Source organism: Cryptomeria japonica, chromosome 10 (assembly GCF_030272615.1).
Source record: "Cryptomeria japonica chromosome 10, Sugi_1.0, whole genome shotgun sequence".
NCBI lineage: Eukaryota > Viridiplantae > Streptophyta > Pinopsida > Cupressales > Cupressaceae > Cryptomeria > Cryptomeria japonica.
The window spans coordinates 502,360,643-502,383,086 of NC_081414.1; the positions used below are offsets into that span (position 1 = coordinate 502,360,643).

The 22,444-nt window shown below is 38.0% G+C and overlaps 1 protein-coding gene across 3 annotated transcripts; it reads right to left on the reverse strand.

Moving 5' to 3' along the window:
• Positions 1-123: 123 nt before the first annotated feature.
• On the reverse strand, positions 124-20,973 carry LOC131039407 (probable hexosyltransferase MUCI70). 3 transcript variants are annotated; one of them, XM_057972156.2, is made up of 7 exons: positions 20,624-20,973; positions 19,997-20,179; positions 15,673-15,753; positions 15,295-15,494; positions 2,203-2,618; positions 877-1,061; positions 124-768 (listed from the first exon to the last, which is right to left on the reverse strand). In XM_057972156.2, exons 1-7 carry the CDS (start codon positions 20,727-20,729, stop codon positions 416-418), a joined length of 1,524 nt encoding a protein of 507 aa, XP_057828139.2. In that variant the 5' UTR covers positions 20,730-20,973; the 3' UTR covers positions 124-415. The 3 variants fall into 3 exon arrangements, with proteins under 3 accessions (XP_057828139.2, XP_057828137.2, XP_057828140.2); XM_057972154.2 differs by having other exon boundaries at positions 19,997-20,188; positions 20,624-20,965; XM_057972157.2 differs by lacking the exon at positions 19,997-20,179 and having other exon boundaries at positions 20,624-20,971.
• Positions 20,974-22,444: the final 1,471 nt, after the last annotated feature.

The window sequence follows — 22,444 nt, forward strand, 5'->3', positions numbered from 1 at the left end:
GTTGTTTCACTTCTTACTATAGGTAGTAGGTACCCAACTAAGTTTTGGATGCTTTTAATTAGATAAACAATTTGGACCGGAAGTTTTGGATGTTATATAAATTTATAATGGTCTTTTTTCAAGTTTGTTTTCAAAATGTAATTTTATTCATTTACTTCCAAGAAACCGCTTTACAATATCTCAACTAAAATTCTCAAACACAACCTTCTCTTCTATTGTGGATGACTTCGGTGAAATTAAAATTGAATAATTAATTGTACAACTTTTTAACCCTGGTTGAGAATTCTCAACCCTTGATACCTCAATCTCAGTAGAATACAAATGGAGAAAAGAACTAGATTTCATCATTTTGATGAAGAAGAATGTCAAAAATGCAATGCCGGCCATACATGCAGTCTTTGCTACATGTGAAATATCAAACTGTTGGAATTTCTATAGAATCTAAATTAGCAGGATATGGCGTCCAAAGACCCAAGCCTCCTCTGCTTTCTTTCATTGTGCTACCATTGCCTTTAAATTCATCCGTTGACTTTACCCATTCAATTTTAGAAGAATGTTCGCGCGTATGCTTGTGTAAGATGAACAATGAGTTGTATTCACAATTAGGGAACATAAAAAACTTAAAAGCCCCCTTCAACCTATATACAACATAGCCAAAACTCAGCTGATCTCTAGGTGTGAAAAGGTTGACTTCATTGAACCACAAGCAACAGAATAAGTTGGTAAGAGGTGTGTGCTCCCGAATTATGACCGCACCCTCTGGAACATCTGCAAAGTATTTTGGTATCTCACTTATCTCAACTCAACTGCCAGAAAGATGAAAAAACAATCTCATCTGTAAAAATGAACTAAATAAATTGCAATACAAATACCTACCACTTGGTGTAGGTTTCTTCTTATTCCAAGACTCCATTCCTTCATAGCTGTATATTTTCATGTGCAAATCAATCAGCGGTCTAGCATACCGCTTCCTTCGTTTATTAGCATCTGCCTCTTGATAAATGCTCCGATGATGCTTATGACGAGCAATTGCAAATTTATGGCCCCCTCTCCATAGATACCTGCAAAGAGAACACTATCTCAGAATGTTTTAAGTACGAAGTATTCTTAAGTTAATCTACCAACCAGAAAAAAATTAAGTAAATGAAATGAATGCTTGTGTGGTGCCTAACACAGAAACAAATGAAGCTCTCTTTATAGAAGATAAATCTCATATTCTGCTCAAAGAAATGCCCAACTAAATCATTTGATGAATTAAAAAAGATTCAACCAACTTAAGCTAGTTGATTAAGAAAATGGCACAATGATTGAAACGATTTAATGACCAACTCAAGTCATTGAGTGAGATAAACTTCGTGGTTGAACATCAAAAAATGGAAGGGCAATTGGTTTCCCAGTTGCCTTCAAATGTCATTTTGAGTGAGAACGTTAATCCATGTATATGCGCAAAATACTTATGACGCACTTAACAAGCTCCAATTTGAAAGCAGTAACTTTGCACCCACCAAAGTCAAAGCACGATAAGGCCTTGAGATAGATTGATATCTTTATATGTAGGTAGCCCAATCAACAGTATTTGCTAAGTGTTTGTAATTTAAAGGAAGCAGTTACCGATGATTAAAGCACACCAGGTATATAGAATCCACAAAAAAGGTTTGGCAATTTAATTGCTAAACAGTATACCATACACAATAACAAGTAAAAATATATATGGTTGATTCATTTTGAAATTTTAACCACCGGAAAGCTTGAAAGTGGCAATAAAGATGTATACATTTATAAATGACAGGGAATACATTTGGCTACAGAACAACTTAAAAATTGTAGGCATCATGATTTTGGCAGCCATGGAATCTTGGTAACACTTGCATGTAAAGTTCTTAAGAATAAATAGGTATAATTATAATTATATTATACTAGGATATATTAGTTACTATGTCACCTAAAAGCTACAGACAATTTTAAAGTTTTTGACCAGGCAGGTGGCTCCATGAAAGTACATGTATAATCTCCTATGGTAAGAACAGTGCTAAAAGAGGGGACAGATCATCCAAAGATGAATGGATATTTAGACAGTGTCTAAATAACCTTAAGCATCATCATCAAAATAATTTTGAAAAATGTAATCCCTTTGTTTCAAAAGCCAAATGAGCAAATAAAAAGGTTGAATTCAACTAAATAAAAGTGTCCAAGGTTGCTTACCTTTCAAGAATAAGCAAAGGGTCAACAATAAGCTCCATCTTGCCATCAATCCAAATGCTGTACTGTGCTTCTGGAAACAGCCTGTGAGTTAATATTTTGGGGACCTTTCCATTCCTTCTTGGTTCATCATAAGGTGGATTCCGAAGCAACACAAGGTGCCAAAGACCAACCCATTTTCCTTTGTTGCTATCCTCTGTGACATTCTCATTCTGCCTTATATAATTAAGGGACTTTTCATCGACCACCATTAGAAAGCAGAAAAGATTTCGGGAGCGAGCACTTATATTTAAAGGCTGATGAGGTGTATCATAACCATCAAAGATACCAGAAGCAACAACAAACTTGCATTTCTTGACATATTCCCTGTCTACTATATCCATATCTGCACCACCATTTTTTATAAAACCACAATGCACCTGACACAGGAACAAACAGTTGCATTGGAGGAAAAAAATAATAATTTACTGACATTCTAATAAGGGCATTCTTTGTTCTCCTCCACAAAATAACTCAAAAAGATGGCAAACAATCCTCACAAGAACTTTCTCATTTTGATTCTTTATTGAATGCAGATAATTTATTATAAATGCAGAATGGCAAGCCCATCCTCTATAGAGCATAGTTCAGATGCAAAGTTCAACCAAACATGATAATTCATCTAGGTTCTTTAGAATGAGAAAGACAACTTTATTAGACAAATGAAATTAAAAAGAGAAGTTACTTGTTTTTTTAAATGGAAACAAATGGATTATGTAGATATTGGCATCTCTGCCTTTCAACATCAGTAAGTTTCCACAATCCATTCGATTGAGTGTATGCTTCTGGATGCAAAAACTCTCACACAATCGAATCCAGAAGCATACACTCAATCTCTGCCTTTATATAATGGTTTATAACATTATGAGGGTGCATACATATAAATTAGAAGTTGGCATTTAACTAAGCTGCCATGAGTAGGGGGAACGAGTCCAACAAAATCAGCCAGTGGTCAAACCTGGCCCAATCGCACCTCCAAGGGATTTGAACCTTGGTCGATGACATAATCAAGGAGCTACAATTCAAATTTGTCAAGTCAGCATTAAGGAGTTCACCTAATACAATTTGAAACTCACGTCATGCATAACTAAGCTTTTATTCCTCTAACTAGTCAAAGATAACAAGAATGAAGAAAACAAGTGGTCAGCACTAAAAAATGAAAAGTAAAGAATAAAGGATACTGAACCTAAAATCAGCCATAGATTTGATAAGGACAACACATGACAACCCTAAGAAGATGACCTATGAATTTGAAAACACAGATAATAGTATGGGCTACAAGCTAGGTACCCCTGCAGACAGTGTTCCAAAGGATGAAACCTTGGAGATTTGAGTTCGAAATTTTGTATCTACTGTGATCTAGAACTTACTAATAAGTTACTAGATTGCCTCCATGACTGCAAGGCATAACCTTAATTATATATTCCATGAATGTTAGGAGGCTTTATAAATTTTTGGTGAATTCCCAATTTTTTTCTTTTGAGCATCAGTTTTTGAAGACATCTTATCTCTTTCAGCTCTGAACTACAGAGTAGTTTTATAGGTATGAAATTTTACCTCTACAGATGCGCCTAATACAACAGATATTATAATTTGCTACAATCAGCTCGTCATCTGTTGCTTGGGGGGGATGTAACAAATGAAATAATACGCACTGCTACTATAATTGGTAACTTTGAGTTTGATGGCCACTACTTGATGTCCCCTTTTACATTCTGCCAATAGCACAATACAGCATATCAGTTGAAGAAACTTGATAACCAAAAAAGATACTGATGAATTGGACTTATCTATGACCCACCAAACTGTTAAAGAAAGGAGGTGCCAGCCTTGAACATTCCATATAGCACATCAACTGTTTGACAGAAATTTCGTGAATGTCTTAAAACTTCTTAATAAATTGCATGGCCTTTTCCACAATATCATCTTCCTCTACAATAGTGAGGATGGGTCATAACAAAAGCACACACTAATAAGTCTTCCAAGCTTTCAAGGCAGGAAAATAACACTCACCCTATCCTGCTTTAATGTAATGTCCCCTTCTCACTGATGACCTTCCAGTGGTCCATTAGCCTATTCCTGAGACCCGTAGGCTAGGTGGAATGAAGAATGAAGGGTCCAGCATTGATGAAACGAGGACTTACTATTTTTTGGAAGTCAGGGAATGGCCAATCTGGTGTTACTGTCCTACTGAGCTCTCCATGTTTTGCCTTTGGACGCGATGATCATGTTTTTCTGAGCATTAGTTCTTGACTTACTATTTTTAGTAAGTGGCAATGTGGCACAATTCTATTTTTGGCAATAGACAAGGTTCTGATTCTGCAGCAGTTCTGTGGTCGTCCAGGCTCAGTTTCATCCTAGTTGTGTTAATAATCAGTACGGGAGTCATATGCGACAATATTAAATATTATTTCCTTATCCTAAAGTTTAATATTTAATTAATTTGATTATTTGCGACTGATTTATTAAAATTGGGATTAATGCCTATTTTAAGTGTTTGGCGAAACTCATGTGTACTATGGGATGGCGAAATATTTTAGAGGAATATTATGTTATATTGCATCTCCATTATTTGCCAAGTAATTAACGTGGGTCCCTTCCCTTTTGGCGTGAGGCTTGACTTATGAAAAGTGGCGCTACACTTGGGTGAAATGAAATGCAAATGAAGGAGTGGCGTTTGGAGGAATTTGCGTTTGATTTTGGTTGTTGAAGAGTTATAAATAAGAGCCTTGGGCTCTCATTTGGATCATCTTTGAAAATTGCATCGTTATGCTGCTGGTTTGGCTACTGAAAATCTGAGCTTCGAAGTATGGCTTCCTAGCTAAGTCTCAGTTTCGTACTTGCAAGATAGTACCTAGCTGTGTCCTTGTATTCCCAGTGTTGTGGGTGAATGAGTTGCAGATTGTGGAGTGTTCTATGTGGGATTTGAGTGTTTTCTGGTTGCTAGTCGAAGGACTGCTGAAGTATATTTTGCTCACACCTCTTAACCAAGCGACTCCATCATTCTGGGTACCGGCTCATCCTTCCTTCCCAGCCATGGCGATACATTGTGTAAGTTTTTAGCAAGTTTAATTCAGCTATGATTTTTCTAGACAAAATCGAACTTCCTAGGTCTAGCGTTGGGTTTTGTGCTTGCATTGGGATGTGTGCCAAATAATTGTTGGGTTGTTTGGGTTGTGGTTTTGATTGGTTGCTGTTGTGAGTGAATTACGATGGGTTTGGGACTGGTTTGAGTCAAATTGGATGAAAAATGAGGGAGTTATGAGCATTTGGGTGTTTCCATGGGCTGTTGTTTTGTACTTTCAGCTTGCAAATTGATTGTAACAGAAAATTATATTCTTGCTGTAGAAATCTGCATTACTCTCCTTCTTTCATCTCTAATTTTGTAAGGTTGTTCAGTAGTACTGATCAATCGTTCTTGCTGACCTTATTTTGTAATTCCCACTGCATAAGTGGAAGAGGCTGGCTTAGCCGCCTTCTTACTTTGAAATTTAGTTTATGTACTCAGTCCTCCCACTAAATAAGTGGTCGAGTGATAAGTTTAATGCAATTGTCCTCCAGCTGAAATATGCAGTAGAGTGATAGTTTAATGTAATGTCCTCCCGCTGAAATATGCGGTAGAGTGATTGAATTTCAGTTCCTTGTCATTTTCCCTTGGCCGGTTTACCGCCAAGAGTTTGGTTTCTACCCTGCTGGATAAGCAGAAGGGGCTGGCTTGCCGCCCAGGCATTGTAATTTCAGTTTGATTATTGTTGCTAACGATCCCCGGAACACCGTATGCTCTCACCCTCCCAGACTGGGCTCTCGATGAACAAAAGGTGGAAGGGTTCCCTTTCAGCAGCTTGGATTATTTCTCTAACCTTAACGGGTTGTGGTGATTGCTTGTATCTCTTATTGTTAAAACTTCAAAAAAAAAATAACTGGGATATTACAGTGGTATCGGAGCTGGTTTTCCTGCCAACTTGTGAGAGTCAGTGGGTTCAAAAGTCTCCATAAGTGACAGAGACGTCAAATACTATAACAGAGAGCAGAAGAGACAGCAATTTCAGGTTCCGATAGTGCCGGAAGAGGATACTTTCTCAGAAGTACTGAGAAACAGAGGAAAGGATATAGATCCTTTAGATTCAGTGGATTCAATGGCAGATAGGACCACAGACCCGAATGAGGCAACTGATAAGAAGGCAGATAGACAATTTGCTGCCATGATGGACATGATGTCTCTACTGCTGGCCAAGCTTAACCAGAACGTTGTTGGGACCCCTAATCAACCCAACAATGGTCCGGAATCCAGCACTTCTAACGCTCATGTAGGCAATGGGAACGGGAGTAACAACGAGAGTAACAATGGAGGTTCAGCCCCAAGGCCTTTACAACCTGTCTTTTTGCCTAAAGAAGTACAACAAACTGAAACAGAGATACCCACAGCTGATGAAATAAGAAACAGCTACATGGAGTATGCTTCCCTGCCTGGTGAAATCCGAGATATCCTAACTTTGGATCAATTCATGATTCAGAAAATGAAGAGAGGAAGGAGGAATGACTACAAGTCTGCTGCCCCAAGAGATTTCCAACAAGCTCTTGGAAGAGTGACCTTAGCACACTTTGATGGAAGCGCTAAGAGTACAGCTAGAGCATGGGTACAGAAGTTGGACAATTACTTGTCCTTGAGACCGATGCCGGAGGAGGACGCCATCAAGTTTGCTACCTTGCACTTGGATGGAGTGGCCCACGAATGGTGGTACCATGGGTTAGTCACCCTTGGTCACAACTTAGTCAACACATACACTGATTTCACCAACAAACTGATTGAGAGATTTGACACCAGGGATCCAGGTGAAGTTTAGAGAACTTGCACAACTGAGGCAGCAAGGTTCATTGGACACTTACATGACTGAATTCCAAAACCTGTCAGTCATGGTGAGTAGCATCTCAGAGAAGCGGTTGGTTGTCCTTTTCACTGAAGGACTTGAAGAACCATTGAGAAGATGGGTCAAAGCTTTTGATCCACCCACCCTGGCAGAAGCTATCAAAAAATCTCGAAGCATGGAGTTGGCTGCCCCAAAGAGTAAAACTCAGTCCAAGCCTTTCCCTTTCAGAAAGGACAAGAAGAAGTTCATGAATCAGACCAAGAGGTTCCCTCTGCGTATGGGTGACGGGCTCCGTCAAGAGCTCCGGAGAAAGAATATATGTTATTCTTGCAGAGAACCTTGGGTCCCCAGACATAGGTGCCATGGAAAAGGGAATTTGCATCAGATGGAATGCTATTCAGAAGATGGATCAGATTCTGAAATTTTAGAACAGCAAACTGAAGTTGAGGACAGCGAGTATGAAGAGGCTCCTGAAGGGCCTGAATTTAGGTCAGAAGATAGAAGAGTGGTTGCTCAACTCTCGAGCATTCACAAGAATGAATCCTTCAGAATTCGGGGTGTGATTGGAGAGCATCGTGTCATTGCTCTCATTGACACGAGTGCAACACACAACTTCATTGATGAGAGGATTGTTGCAAAAAAGGGACCAGTGGCAGAGGAAGTTGAGGGCTTCAAAGTCATGGTAGCAGATGGCTCCACTATATCCTGTAACCGAATGATTTCCAACATGTCTCTGAAGTTGGGAAATCATGAAATCAAAGATGATTTCCTTGTGGTGAGTATTGGAGGGATTGATGATGCAGTCCTCGGGATTCAATGGCTGAGATCTCTTGGTGAGATCACACTAAACCTACAAACCATGGAGTTGAAATTCATGTCTGAAGGGAAGAAGGTAGTTTTGAGAGGAATGTCGCATGGGGGACTTAAAGTTGTATCCTTGAAAAGAATGGAAAGGCTGATCCGCCATAATCAGGTGGAGTGGGCAGCAGAGTGTTTGATAATGCCTTCCAATCCATTGGTAGATAAGGGCAGCTATTCCTCAGATGTTTCAGCAATGATCAAGGATAGAAGCAAGATCATGGTCATGCCTTCAAAACCACAAAAGGAGCACAGAGATTATCCTGAAGACATTCAAGCTTTGATAACCAAGAGAAGCAAGGTGTTAAAAAATTCACCTCCTGGCAGGCCTCCTGAAAGAGGTGTCGAACACATTATTGAACTTAAGGAAGGAGCTAAGCTAGTCATGACTACTCCTTACCGATATCCGAAGAAGCAGAAGGATGAGATTGAGAAAGCAATTCAGGAATTGCTTGACATGGGTTACATACGGCCTAGCAAAAGCCCCTTTGCTTCAGCTGTTGTTTTGGTGAGAAAGAAGGATGGGACCATGCGCATGTGTGTGGATTACAGAGCCCTAAATCAGAAGACCATCAAGAATCGGTATCCTATTCCGAGAATTGATGAGCTCATTGACGAGCTACATGGGGCAGTGTTCTTTTCCAAGATTGACCTCAGATCGGGGTACCATCAGATTAGAATGAGAGCTTCAGATGTGGAGAAGACTGCTTTCAGATGCCACTTTGGGCATTTTGAGTTCCTAGTCATGCCCTTTGGTTTGACTAATGCTCCTGCTACATTTCAGTCATGCATAAACAGAATCTTCCAAGACAGTTAAGGAAGTTTGTTTTGATATTTTTTGATGACATCCTAATATTCAGCAAATCTTGGAAAGAACATTTACAGCAGTTGGATGAAGTGTTGGGCATATTAGAATCTGAGTCCCTGTTTGCCAAGGAGTCCAAATGTGAGTTTGGGATGGAAGAATTGCTCTACCTCGATCACATTATCAGTGCTGGGGGTGTGAAGGTGGATCCCGAAAAGATTAGAGCCATCATTGATTGGCCTACTACCGAAAACATAACACATTTGAGGGGATTTTTGGGGTTGTGTGGATTCTATCGAAGGTTTGTGAAGAGATATTCTCAGTTGGCTGCCCCCCTTACAGATCTTACAAAGAAAGGAGCTTTTGAATGGTCAGAAAAGGCACAAACAACATTTGAGCAATTTAAAAGAATCATGAGTTCTTGCCCTGTTTTAGCATTACCTGATTTCACCAAGCCATTTGAGCTACAGTGTGATGCATCTGGAGAAGGTGTTGGTGCGGTCCTCATGCAGGATAAGCATCCTATAGTCTTTGAGAGTAGAAAGTTGAGAGGTCCGGAGAGACTGTATTCCATTTATGACAAGGAAATGCTTGCCATAATGCTTGCCCTTGCAAAATTTAGGCAGTATCTGGTGGGGAGTAAATTCATTGTTAAGACTGATCACAATAATCTTAAACACTTCATGCATCAGAAGGATTTAGATGAGAGACAGCAGAAATGGGTGAGTAAGCTGCAGGCTTACGATTTCGATATTGAATATGTTAAGGGGAAAAACAATGTTGTGGCAGATGCTTTGTCCACAAGGCCCCATTTAAGCTCACTTTGCGAGCTTACTGCTGATTGGAGGAAGTTGTTGCTTGCTGATTTTGCCAAAAATCAGTTTGCAACCAGCCTTATAGAAGGTACTTTCCATGATGAAAGGTACAAACTAGTTGAGGGATTGATACTATACAAGGGAAAAATCTTCATAGTAGCTGAATCTAAGTTAAAAGAGAAGATCTTGAAGACTTTCCATGACATCCCCCTTGCTGGTCACCAAGGTTATTTCAAAACATACAGGCAAATCTGGGAGAGATTCTCTTGGAAGGGACTTAAAAGTGATGTTTTGAAGTACATTAAGGAGTGTCTTACATGTCAGAAGAACAAAGATGAACACACTCTACCAGCTAGTTTGTTACAACCCTTGCCTATTCCCGGTCAAAATTGGGAGAGTATCTCCATGGATTTCATCACGGGGCTGCCTCGGGCTCAAGGGAAGGATAGTATCTATGTGGTGGTGGACAGACTTACAAAGTTTGCTCATTTCTTCGCCATCACCAGCTCTTTTACAGCAGCACAGGTTGCTGAAGTGCTCTTCCGAGAGGTGTGCAGATTACATGGTTTACCGAAGAACATTGTGAGTGATAGGGACAGCAAGTTCCTAAATGCTTTTTGGCAGGAGATTTTCAGATTGTGTGGTACTGTGCTCAACTCCAAGCACCAGTTACCACCATCAAACTGATGGGCAGACCAAGATAGTGAATAAGTGGTTGGAAGGTTATCTCAGAAACTATGTCTCGGAGCAGCAAAATACTTGGGTGAGATGGCTTCACCTAGGGGAATATTGTTACAATTCTTCCTATCACATGTCCATTCGGATGTCGCCATTCATGGCACTATATGGTTATGAAGCTCCTAGCTTCGCGGACTTGGTATTTGGTGATAGCAGAACCCCTTAGGCAAAGGATATGATGAAGCAAAGTCAAGATATTCTGAGGATTTTGAGGGACAATCTCCAGCACGCACAGAATCAGCAGAAGTTATATGTTGATCAGCAGCGAATTGAGCGCACCTTTGAGGTGAGCGACATGGTTTATTTGAGGCTCCAGCCGTACAGACAGTCTACTCTCAAGAAGAGTGGGGTTGAGAAATTGAAGCCTCGATTCTATGGGCCTTTCAGAGTCAGCAGAAGGGTTGGAGAAGTGGCTTATGAGTTGAAATTACCAGCAAGCAGCAAGATCCATAATGTATTTCATGTGTCTCGCCTTAAGAAGGATTTGGGACATAATGTTGTTGCTTCAGCTGAGTTACCTCCGCTTGATGAGGAGGGAGAGTTGGTTTCCTTGAATTCAGGGAACGATCTTTGAGGAGAAGAGTGATCAGAGAATACCTGATCAAATGGAAGAATCTACCAGCAGAGGATGCTACGTGGGAAAATGAGGAGATTTTATTGCATCCAGCCTTACAGTTGCTTGAGGACAAGCAATTTTGGGGAGGGCGGACTGTAATGTCCCCTTCTCACTGATGACCTTCCAGTGGTCCATTAGCCTATTCCTGAGACCCGTAGGCTAGGTGGAATGAAGAATGAACGATCCAGCATTGATGAAACGAGGACTTACTATTTTTAGTAAGTCAGGGAATGGCCAATCTGGTGTTACTGTCCTACTGAGCTCTCCATGTTTTGCCTCTGGACGCGATTATCATGCTTTTTTGAGCATTAGTTCTTGACTTACTATTTTTAGTAAGTGGCAGTGTGGCACAATTCTATTTTTGGCAGTAGACAGGGTTCTAATTCTGCAGCAGTTCTGTGGTCGTCCGGGCTCAGTTTCATCCTAGTTGTGTTAATAATTAGTACGGGAGTCATATGCGACATAATTAAATATTATTTCCTTATCCTAAAGTTTAATATTTAATTAATTTGATTATTTGCGACTGATTTATTAAAATTGGGATTAATGCCTATTTTAAGTGTTTGGCGAAACTCATGTGTACTATGGGATGGCGAAATATTTTAGAGGAATATTATGTTATATTGCATCTCCATTATTTGCCAAGTAATTAACGTGGGTCCCTTCCCTTTTGGCGTGAGGCTTGACTTATGAAAAGTGGCGCTACACTTGGGTGAAATGAAATGCAAATGAAGGAGTGGCGTTTGGAGGAATTTGCGTTTGATTTTGGTTGTTGAAGAGTTATAAATAAGAGCCTTGGGCTCTCATTTGGATCATCTTTGAAAATTGCATCGTTATGCTGCCGGTTTGGCTACTGAAAATCTGAGCTTCGAAGTATGGCTTCCTAGCTAAGTCTCAGTTTCGTACTTGCAAGATAGTACCTAGCTGTGTCCTTGAATTCCCAGTGTTGTGGGTGAATGAGTTGCAGATTGTGGAGTGTTCTATGTGGGATTTGAGTGTTTTCTGGTTGTTGGTCGCGAGACTGCTGAATGTATATTTTGCTCACACCTCTTAACCAAGCGACTCCATCATTCTGGGTACCGGCTCATCCTTCCTTCCCAGCCATGGCGATACATTGTGTAAGTTTTTAGCAAGTTTAATTCAGCTATGATTTTTCTAGACAAAATCGAACTTCCTAGGTCTAGCGTTGGGTTTTGTGCTTGCATTGGGATGTGTGCCAAATAATTGTTGGGTTGTTTGGGTTGTGGTTTTGATTGGTTGCTGTTGTGAGTGAATTACGATGGGTTTGGGACTGGTTTGAGTCAAATTGGATGAAAAATGAGGGAGTTATGAGCATTTGGGTGTTTCCATGGGCTGTTGTTTTGTACTTTCAGCTTGCAAATTGATTGTAACAGAAAATTATATTCTTGCTGTAGAAATCTGCATTACTCTCCTTCTTTCATCTCTAATTTTGTAAGGTTGTTCAGTAGTACTGATCAATCGTTCTTGCTGACCTTATTTTGTAATTCCCACTGCATAAGTGGAAGAGGCTGGCTTAGCCGCCTTCTTACTTTGAAATTTAGTTTATGTACTCAGTCCTCCCACTAAATAAGTGGTCGAGTGATAAGTTTAATGCAATTGTCCTCCCGCTGAAATATGCAGTAGAGTGATAGTTTAATGTAATGTCCTCCCGCTGAAATATGCGGTAGAGTGATTGAATTTCAGTTCCTTGTCATTTTCCCTTGGCCGGTTTACCGCCAAGAGTTTGGTTTCTACCCTACTGGATAAGCAGAAGGGGCTGGCTTGCCGCCCAGGCATTGTAATTTCAGTTTGATTATTGTTGCTAACGATCCCCGGAACACCGTATGCTCTCACCCTCCCAGACTGGGCTCTCGGTGAACAAAAGGTGGAAGGGTTCCCTTTCAGCAGCTTGGATTATTTCTCTAACCTTAACGATTGTGGTGATTGCTTGTATCTCTTATTGTTAAAAATTCAAAAAAAAAAAACTGGGATATTACATTTAAGCAATGAAATAGTCACAGCAATCTGCGGCAGAGGCAATGAGATATTAAATTAGAGTGCAGCTTTGTAGATTGTATATATACAACCCAAATTACCATGGCAATGTTCCATTGAAAGTGATATGGGGTGAAGCATCACAAATAAGTTTTGCATCCCAAAAATATGATCTTCAATACTTAAGGATCCCAAAATAAAAGCAATATAGATTATTTGAATTCAACTGCAGGAATCCTAAGAATTGAATTTTTATAAATAGTTTAACCAAAATCCTACAAACAATTCTGACATTAGTTTGACAGGATTTCCCTCAACTTGCAACATGTTAAAACTTTCGAAACCTTATTATTTAGATTTCATGAAACCCAGATCACCATCAATGGACCAAGAACATAGAGGTTCATATGCACTATATGAAGCAATATGGACCCCAGAATTGAAGCGATATAAGCCATTTGAACTCAACTACAAGAATCCTAAGAATTAAATTTTTATAAATAGCTTAACCACTCCTACAAATAATTCTGACATTAGTTTGACAAGAATTCCCCCCCTTGCAACATGTTATAATGTTAGACACCTCATTATTTAGATTCCGTGGAACCCAGCCCACCATCAGTGAGCCAAGTGCACAAAGGTTCATAAGCACTACATCTAGAAGCTTGTTCATGGCCAGGTCATTGATCTCTGTACTACCCAACTATTAAGCATATTATTAACATATTCACGAAATCCTTTACAGAAAGCAAGTATCTTCATCTACAAGCTTTGTTGGGGATGCAAGAGGCTACTTCTAGGGGGTGGTTACATAGTCCTCTTCTTTCCTACAAAGGAGAGTAGGGAAAGGGGGGAGGGGTGGAGTTCTTCTCTATGAGCAAGATTTTTATATGCATGGGTACCTCATCAAGCTTCATTTGGCATGACCTATCTATTCACCTACTTAAGTTGCACTTAAGGGGGGTGTTAGTGTAGGCTTTTATTTACCTTTCCTGGGATATTATGCATTTTCTGTACACGTTTGTTTAGTTTTCTTAGGTAATTGGGAGTATGTCATAATGGGAGCAAAGGGCATCTTCCATGAAAGTAACTTCTACCTACTTTGGGTAGTTGGAGTTACCTCTGCCATCGGTTATAACTGCCTCCTCTCTTCTCTATAGACTATATGTATTCACTCACCTTGTATGTCTTTACCATGTCATTGTGAGCTTTTCCTTGTGCATTCTTTCTTGGAGTTATTCTTTTCTCATGACTATTTCGCATGTTCTCTAATTCTTGAAATGCTCTATTTTCCTCTATTTTGATCGTTAGGTCATTTGTCAAATTACATCTATGATTATTCTTGCACGTGAACTAGGTTATTTTGCTTTTCACAAATTCTAACACTATACTTATAAAAAGGTAGAGTTCGGTAGCACAAGTGATCAAATCTCTTGTGCCAAAGCTAACACAATTTATCATTATCATGCATCATGGTTCCCTATTTGATTGGATCATCAATCAACCCATAAAAAACCTCCTTACAAACAACTCTAGCCACTACTTGACCAAGATCTTTGCTACAATTTCTAATGATAACTTGATCATCAAATTCAGCCACACATTTCAAATTGTTGAGCTTTTCATGGGCCACCTAGGAATTGAACCTAGGACCTTCCATTTGTTGGAGTAGTCTACCGTTGAGGTACTAGCCCCTATAGGATCAGCCCATCTTTGGTTCAGATGTAGCTTATTTCCAACACCCCTGCCACTCTATAGAATGCTTGAGGCTCCTAGCTCGGCCTAGCTTTGGTACCATGTTAGATTTTGTGAGAAATGAGAATTTGGGCCAAGATTTGATGTTGACAAATGATCAAAGATCAAAACAACAAAATGGACAGAGAATCTTGAAAAAATAGAACTCAAGAGATGAAATGCAACAAAGTATAAGCAATGCTCACATTACTCTTTCTAACTAACAAAGAAGAGAGTTAGAGCTATTAATATCCATCCAAGAGGTGTAATAAGTCCAACTACCCAAAACAGGCAGGAGCTTTACCTACTTGATAAATTTCAAATCACAAGGTTGCACCTACTCAAATGAAGACAAACTACTGGTTATAGATTCTAGATATCTGAGATTGCAACTAATCTAGCAGATCAGTAATCATAGAAGTATCCAGTGTACTACTAAGAGTGGTCACCATGAATCTTTATCATAAGCTTTGCCTTACAAAAATCAACCCATTTTAAATTTTTATTTTAAGACAAACAACTGTTACACAAAGCATAAACAACTTAATATAAAAATAAATGGGCACTGTTTTCTAATAATAATCCTATGGATTAGTTTCAAAATGATATCCTATTGTACTAAATTACCTTCATAGTTGGCTTCAGTTGGAAAGTTTCTTCTCTTTTCTGCCAATTTTGATATCCACCAAATAATGGTGCTAGGCTTGAATTAATTTCCAATGCTTTATCCTCTATCACATAGGACAAATTTTGTACGAAACTATTATCCTCTCTCTTGAGTGGAATTGTAATGGAATCCGGATCATCCACAACAGGTATAGGACAACCTAAGAAGACATTTTTGAAGGATTAGAACTTTAGAAAGATAATTTTACACATCCATGCAATAATTTCTTGTAGCCTTTTCATACGCTTAACTATGATTATAAGTTTAGACCCACTTATAAATAGAACTCCATGAACTATGTGAAAAAAGTTGAATCTGCCATGTCAGTTCTTCCTTACGATGTACGGATTTTGTGTCTTTTGACAAGAATCCCAATGTATCAAGAAGAATGAATATCCAGCTATTTTTCTTGCACTGACCTGCCAAACATACAAAAAAAGGGAGATCAGGATAACCTCTTATTCCCTACTGAAGGGTGTTAAACAAGAGTTAACAACCAAAAACAGATAGATATATGTATAGGAATGAAAAATTGATGAAGCAAAATTTGATAGCCTGCATACTTTAGTATCAGTATCAATGCATATTTGAAAGAGTGCACAAATAATGGAAAGTGTGAGGTTCCTGATCTCGGCACCAATCATGTTGAGTCAAGAGTTCTATGGATTTAGCTTCAAATATAAATGACAGACCAAAAGTCTAATAAGGAGAGGCTAGTCAAGGTTTGCTAAACTCACCTTATGGTTCCTTTTCTAAGTATGTACCTTCACTCAGGATGAAATGCATTTTTTTCTCTAGAAGATTCCATGCTTTCCTCCTTTACATGGTGGTTCACGAAATTGGTATCACAGGGGCAATAAGCAACATTATCTCTACTTGCCACTAGGAGTTCATCCATTTTATGCCAATAATTTTCATGTCCTTGAAATAATACCATCAAGATTAATTGTATTGGGCATAGCTGCAGATGTTCAAGCTCTAGCTATTCAATGTTTTCTTTCCATTTTAAGATAAGTTCCACTTTAGGGTACACATCCCCTCCCCCCTGCAGATGGAATGCATGCCTTCAAGATGGAAATGCAGGATCCTGATTATCCTTTATTTTGATAATCAAGTGGTTGCACAATATTTTCAATAGGATAAGCATTCTCTTAATGATTTAGATTATAAAATACAGCTTCATCTATTGAAAATGCAATCATTATGTATTCTTGATGAATCATTTCAAGTTATCTATGGTATATTTGCTAAACAAACTGTTGTTTAGGTTTTATCTCTCCATAACGTTTATCTTTACAGAAACAAACCTTTTTCGTTTCTCTTAGTTTTACAATTGTTTAGTTATCAGCATGCCTTTTGACTTCAAAACACTTATTGCACGTGCCTTAGTGAGCAACTATACTGAGCACTTCTTCTGTCTCCAGGTTGAATATATTTTAGGTTTCTTCGTGCAAGTGGATGGCAAATCATTTTTACATTTTGAGTAAAATCAAAATGTCAAATGAATTGAAACATTTTTTCCTACAGAACTACCAGTCAAAATTTGGATATTTCATATTAACAATACTGCCATAAATTAAGTGTTTGCTTCATATCCTTCATGCACACAACTCTTAATAAGTAAAATATTAAACTCAGGATTGAACAAATTCCACATCCTCGTTGTGGTTAACCACAGACTGTGTATTTGATAATATGAATTTGTGCCAAAGTACGAATTGGAGTGATGGGGAAGATACTCACTGTCCATTAACTTGATGAGCCTTCACTCAAACATAAGGTTAGGCACACAACAGTGTAGATGGACTTCTTGAAGTGATTAGAATCTGAATTGTGATTATGAATCTAGATGAAAAGACTTAGATAAGGGGCACCTGCCACTAGGAATCGCTCATTTATGCCAATAAATTTCATGTCCTTGAAATAATACCATCAATATTAATTGTAATGGGCATAGCTGCAGATGTTCAAGCTCTAGATATTCAATGTTTTCTTTCCATTTCTAAGGTAAGTTAAACTCTAGGGTAGACATTCCCTTCCCCCCGCAGATCGAATCCATACCTTCAAGATAGAAATGCCAGATCCTGATTATCCTTTATTTTGATAATCAAATAGTTGCACAATTTTTTCAATAGGATAAGCATTCTCTTAATATTTGAGATTCTACAATATAGCTTCATCTATTGAAAATGCAATCATTATATGTCTTTAATGAATCATTTCAAGTTACTTATGGTGTATTTGCTAAACAAACTGTTGCTTAGATTTTATCTTTCCATAACTTTTATATTTGCAGAAACAAATATTTTTAGTTTCTCTTAGTTTTACAGTTGTTTACTTAGCACCAATCATCAACTTTCAACATTAGTCATATTTTGGAAACTTTTTTGTTTTTGGTGCCTTGGTGAGTTTCCGTAAGGTGATGAATGCTATTTAATATTTGCACTAAAGTAATAGTGGCATTTAATTATTCACTTTAGTGTTTAAATATTAAAGTGTTATGTTTGAGCCCCAAAGTTGGACACCTAGGTGATGTGTGGGGGGAGACTTAAGTTGTTTTTTAAAACATATTGAGAACTTTTAGAGGAAAAATAAAATATTTAAATTTTAAGTGTGCCCTAATTCCCTATAAAATCTATAAATTAGAGTTCTGATTCTCAATTCTTCATTCAAATTTTGCACACATATAGAGATGTTAGAATGAACAGATGAGTTCTTCCAGGTGTTGTTGAGGACAAAAATGCTCTTCAATCTTGCTGCTTTGGGGTAAAAGATCCTCCCTAGCTAGTTTGGATGTGTCTCTACCTCAAGAAGCACAATTGCAGATCAAGGTTTCAAAAAGAATGAAAAGATTCAAGGTATTTTAATTGTAAGTTTGTGGGTTTTCTTTTTGGTGTTTTTTGCAGAGATTTTTTGGTGCTTTTGGAGGTGTTTCAGGTATTCTCTATGTTGGCCGTGCAACTAAGGCTTTTAGGCAATGCCCTACTTGCTGAACCATATTTTTTATGTTAAAAAAGAGCTGGAACGAGTTTATAAATCTGGGTTATTTCTGCCATTGTTAAATGATCAGATTGAAGTCTTTAAAAAGAGGGCTTTTGCTGTTCTTGTTTGATTGGAAGAGTTTTCTGATGAGAGCTTTGGATGGGTTTTGAAGGTGCTGTACAGTTAGAACTAGCATCCAGCATCCTGAATGTTGCTGTTTGGATTGCTTTGGTGAGTGGTGTTGAATGAAGTTGGAACAGTGGATGCCTCTTTCTACAGTGGTTTGGGTGTCATATCAAAGAGTGATGTCTAAAGTCATTCATGACTGCCTTATCCAACAAGTTCAGCAGACCTGTAGCTTGTGCTATTTGATGTTTCAGACCTGTAACGTTCATTTCTATCTCTGATTTCATAATATTTTTCCTTATGTTTGTTTGTAAAACATTGTTGATTCAGCGCATTTTTACATGGCTTTAAATTTCTATCATATTCAGTTGCAACAGCTGATGAACGTATGCTGATTTTGATATGAGTTTAAGAACAGCAGTATGTTCTCATAAGCTGTACGTGAATTTTGATATCAACTTAGTATGTTCTCATTTATATAAGTTCATGTTATCATTTCTTATTGCAAAGCAAAAAAAATCTGGGGGTGTTATTACACAAGTCATTTTTACATTTTGAAAAATATCAAAATGTCAAAAGAATTGAAACATTTTTTCCTACTGATCTACTAACATCAATCAAAATTTGGATATTAACAATACTTTCATGAAATAAGCGTGTTTTCTTCATATTCTTCATGCACACAACTCTTAATAAGTAAAATATTAACCTCTGGATTAAACAAATTTTGAACCCTGTTTTTGGTTACATACGCCCTGTGTAATTGTGAATATGAATTCATTCCAAAAGGTCGAATTGGGATGTTAAGGGTGATGCTCACTTTCCATTAACTTGATGAACCTTCACTCAAACAGAAGGTTAAGCACATAACAGTGCAGACGCACCCCTTGATGTGTTTAGAATCTGAATTTTGTGAACATAAATCTAGATGAAAAGACCTAAAGAGGGGGATCTCCAATTCTTGGCCAGGTGTTCACCTTCTAGGCTTCTATTAATTTGGGCCATCTCTTCAACAGAGGGTTTGAGATTTAACGGCACTTGCAGTCTACTTGGAGGAATTAAAACAAAGTATTTGTAAATTGGAATAAAAGTCCACAAAATCCAAAGACATGTCCAGCTTTTATGCTTTAGTGCGTATCTATAATACACCATTCCCAGAATTCATTAATTTCAATTAAACTGACCGATAAGTCTGTCTCCCATATATGCTTTTATTATTCTATAAATTGCAAATGCAAACTACATTCCAGAGAACTCTGAGTTCCGTGAAATGATAACATTTGGCACCTAGTTCTTTGTTGTACTAGTTTGGTTAGTTTCTTTTGTGCTTTCTCTCATGTATGAGGCTATTTCTCAAAGAGCATAGGATAGCGGTAGGCAAATAACAATCATCTCAATTGTGCGACAAGCGGTCAACCTAGGATGTTGTAAACAGCATATAAGTGCATAAGTGGTACACGATTTGCACGTACAACATAGCATATGAGAACCAAATAACCTACAAATTCATGTTGCAAATTCAGGAATCCAAATCAAGAAAAAATTTGTCGTTACCGGGAGAAGAATACACAGTCGATCCGCATATGGAAACATACATCACTAAGACTAGCAGCATGAATAATAACCATACAATTCCACCTGCGAGAAGCAACTTAAGTAAACTCCACCTCTTAATGAACCTCGAGGGATTCTCCAGGGATCCCTTCATATTTAGGTTAAGATTAATCTCTTCATCGCCTGCCAAAGCTACACAAAATTCAAAACAGTTAAAATCAGAACCTGGTCTTTGGTATCAGCAACTTTAACCCCTATTTTTCTTTTTTGAACCTCGCTTTCCTTACAAGTGAAAGCCATTTCTATGCTGGAATCCCCGTTTCCTAAAAACTTAGCAGCTATTCACAATGAATGTGAATTGCTTGCCTATTTTCAGAACCCCAGTTTAAGCAATCAAAATCCTAGCTTTGTAATTCAACCCCCACTTTTCCTAGAGAATCACCATTGCATATATGACTGCAAATTTTGTCCGTCTAAGAATTTAGATGCAATTTTCCATGAATATGAATTACTTAAGCTGACTGCAGCAACCAAGATCCTAATTTTGTTTTATCTGATCCACATTTTTGCTCTATAAGGAGAAAAAAGCACTTTAGTAAGAGTTGTGAAAGAAATTGAAGTCATTACCCTTTTTCCTTAGGCTTTGGGCATTTTTGTCAGCTCTGCGCATTGCCTTTGCAGAGTCATTGCGTCTTGCCCTTGGAGAGTCACTGCGCAGCACTTCTACGTTCATTATCTGTTGTCTGCACAAGTGCTTTTAAAGGTGGAGATCTGGAATTACATATGACAGATCTGGATCGTGCCACCCAAAATCTAGTGTAATTTACAGAGGAATGAGAAACGAAGGTGGACTTGTCACTCCTTGCACAACTTCAATGTTACCGCTTTAAGCGTGACCGCAAGCAAACTCGTGCCAGTTGTTTCGTTTAAAATATTTAGTGAAAATATTGAAATTGAATGAACGAATTAATGAATTTTAATGAAATTCACCAGATCAGAGATTAAGGAAGAGTTGCATCTTTAACAATTTTCGAGTTTTTTAATGTTGGTTTTTTTGTTGTGAATTATGATCAAGAAATCTGTAGTTTCATGAAGTCTTGTTCATTAAACTTATCATTTTCATATTGTTTTCACATCATATACAAATATTTTCATATGTTGCATATTTAATGATGAAGTGTCATTTAGTTTCAACTACCTCAACTACCTCTTCAGTGTAGAAAATGTAAGTTCTCTCTTCCTACTCTTCTTTGGGAATTGTCCATCTATAAGTCTCACATCTGAGGTGGTGAGAAACAATTCTCAGTTGTGCAACTAAAAGTCTAGCTTTTCCCTTAATTGTAGTGTCCTTCGATAGTCTTTTTCATTATGCTCCCATAAGGGATTGAACTCATTGATATAATGTGTATTTTTTAACCAATATATTTCTCCACATGGAAGTCCGAATTTTTTCTTGACACACATTTTTTTTATCTCTTCATTAGTGTTGGGACATTTTTGCAAATCAATATCCCATTTGTTCATCCACTTATTGTTCAGCTTCATCCAAGTCTTCTTCCTACGATATAATTCCTCCTCAGCAACCATTTTGGGCAAGCATGATGTATCCATATGTATTACTTTTTTTAAATAACTTAGCAAATGAATCGGTATTGAAGCCTCTATCGAGAACATTCTCACTTCCACCAAAAGAATCTCATTAGGGATTGTTAACTTGACCTTGAGACACTTAATGATTGAATGCTTTTGGATTCTTTCCAATGGCCTCCACTTGTGGTTTGACATGTTACTCCTCCAAATAAACATAACCATAAAGGATAATCAATGTAACCAACAAATTGAAGAGGGTTTTCTTGGTTTTCCAATCCCATAACTCTGCTTTCCTACACCTATTTTGTAAAAGCTGAAGCACTCCACCCTTTTTGAATACTTTTCAATCTACAAGTCTCCCAAGTGAGCCTATTGTAAAAATAAATTCCCAAGTACTTTTATTCTTCCACTATCTCTAATGAGCAACCCTCTATGATGAAATTTCTTTGTTGCTTCTTTCTTTTCAATGGGAAGATCATGACTTTAGTCTTGTTGGTGCTTACTTGCATCCCAACCTCTTGACAAAAGAGTTCTATAGCCTTCAAATGTTCTCTCAAATCATGCACATTTTTGCAATTAGGATAAGATTGTCTACATATAAAAGTAGCTTCACCGCATACTTTGCAAGTTGGATACCTTTCCCAATAGTTTTGTTTAGCCATTCTTCAATCTTATCAATATATAAGCAAAACAAAGTGGGGGGGAAATGACACCCCTGTTTGACTCCAACATCACTACTAAAATATTCAGGCATCCCCTCCTTAGTTCTAATTTTAGCTCTAAACTAATCGTAAGGCTTATGCATTATAGCTCTAAGCTCATAAAAAATCGCAAGTCATTCCATTTTGTTCTAAAGTT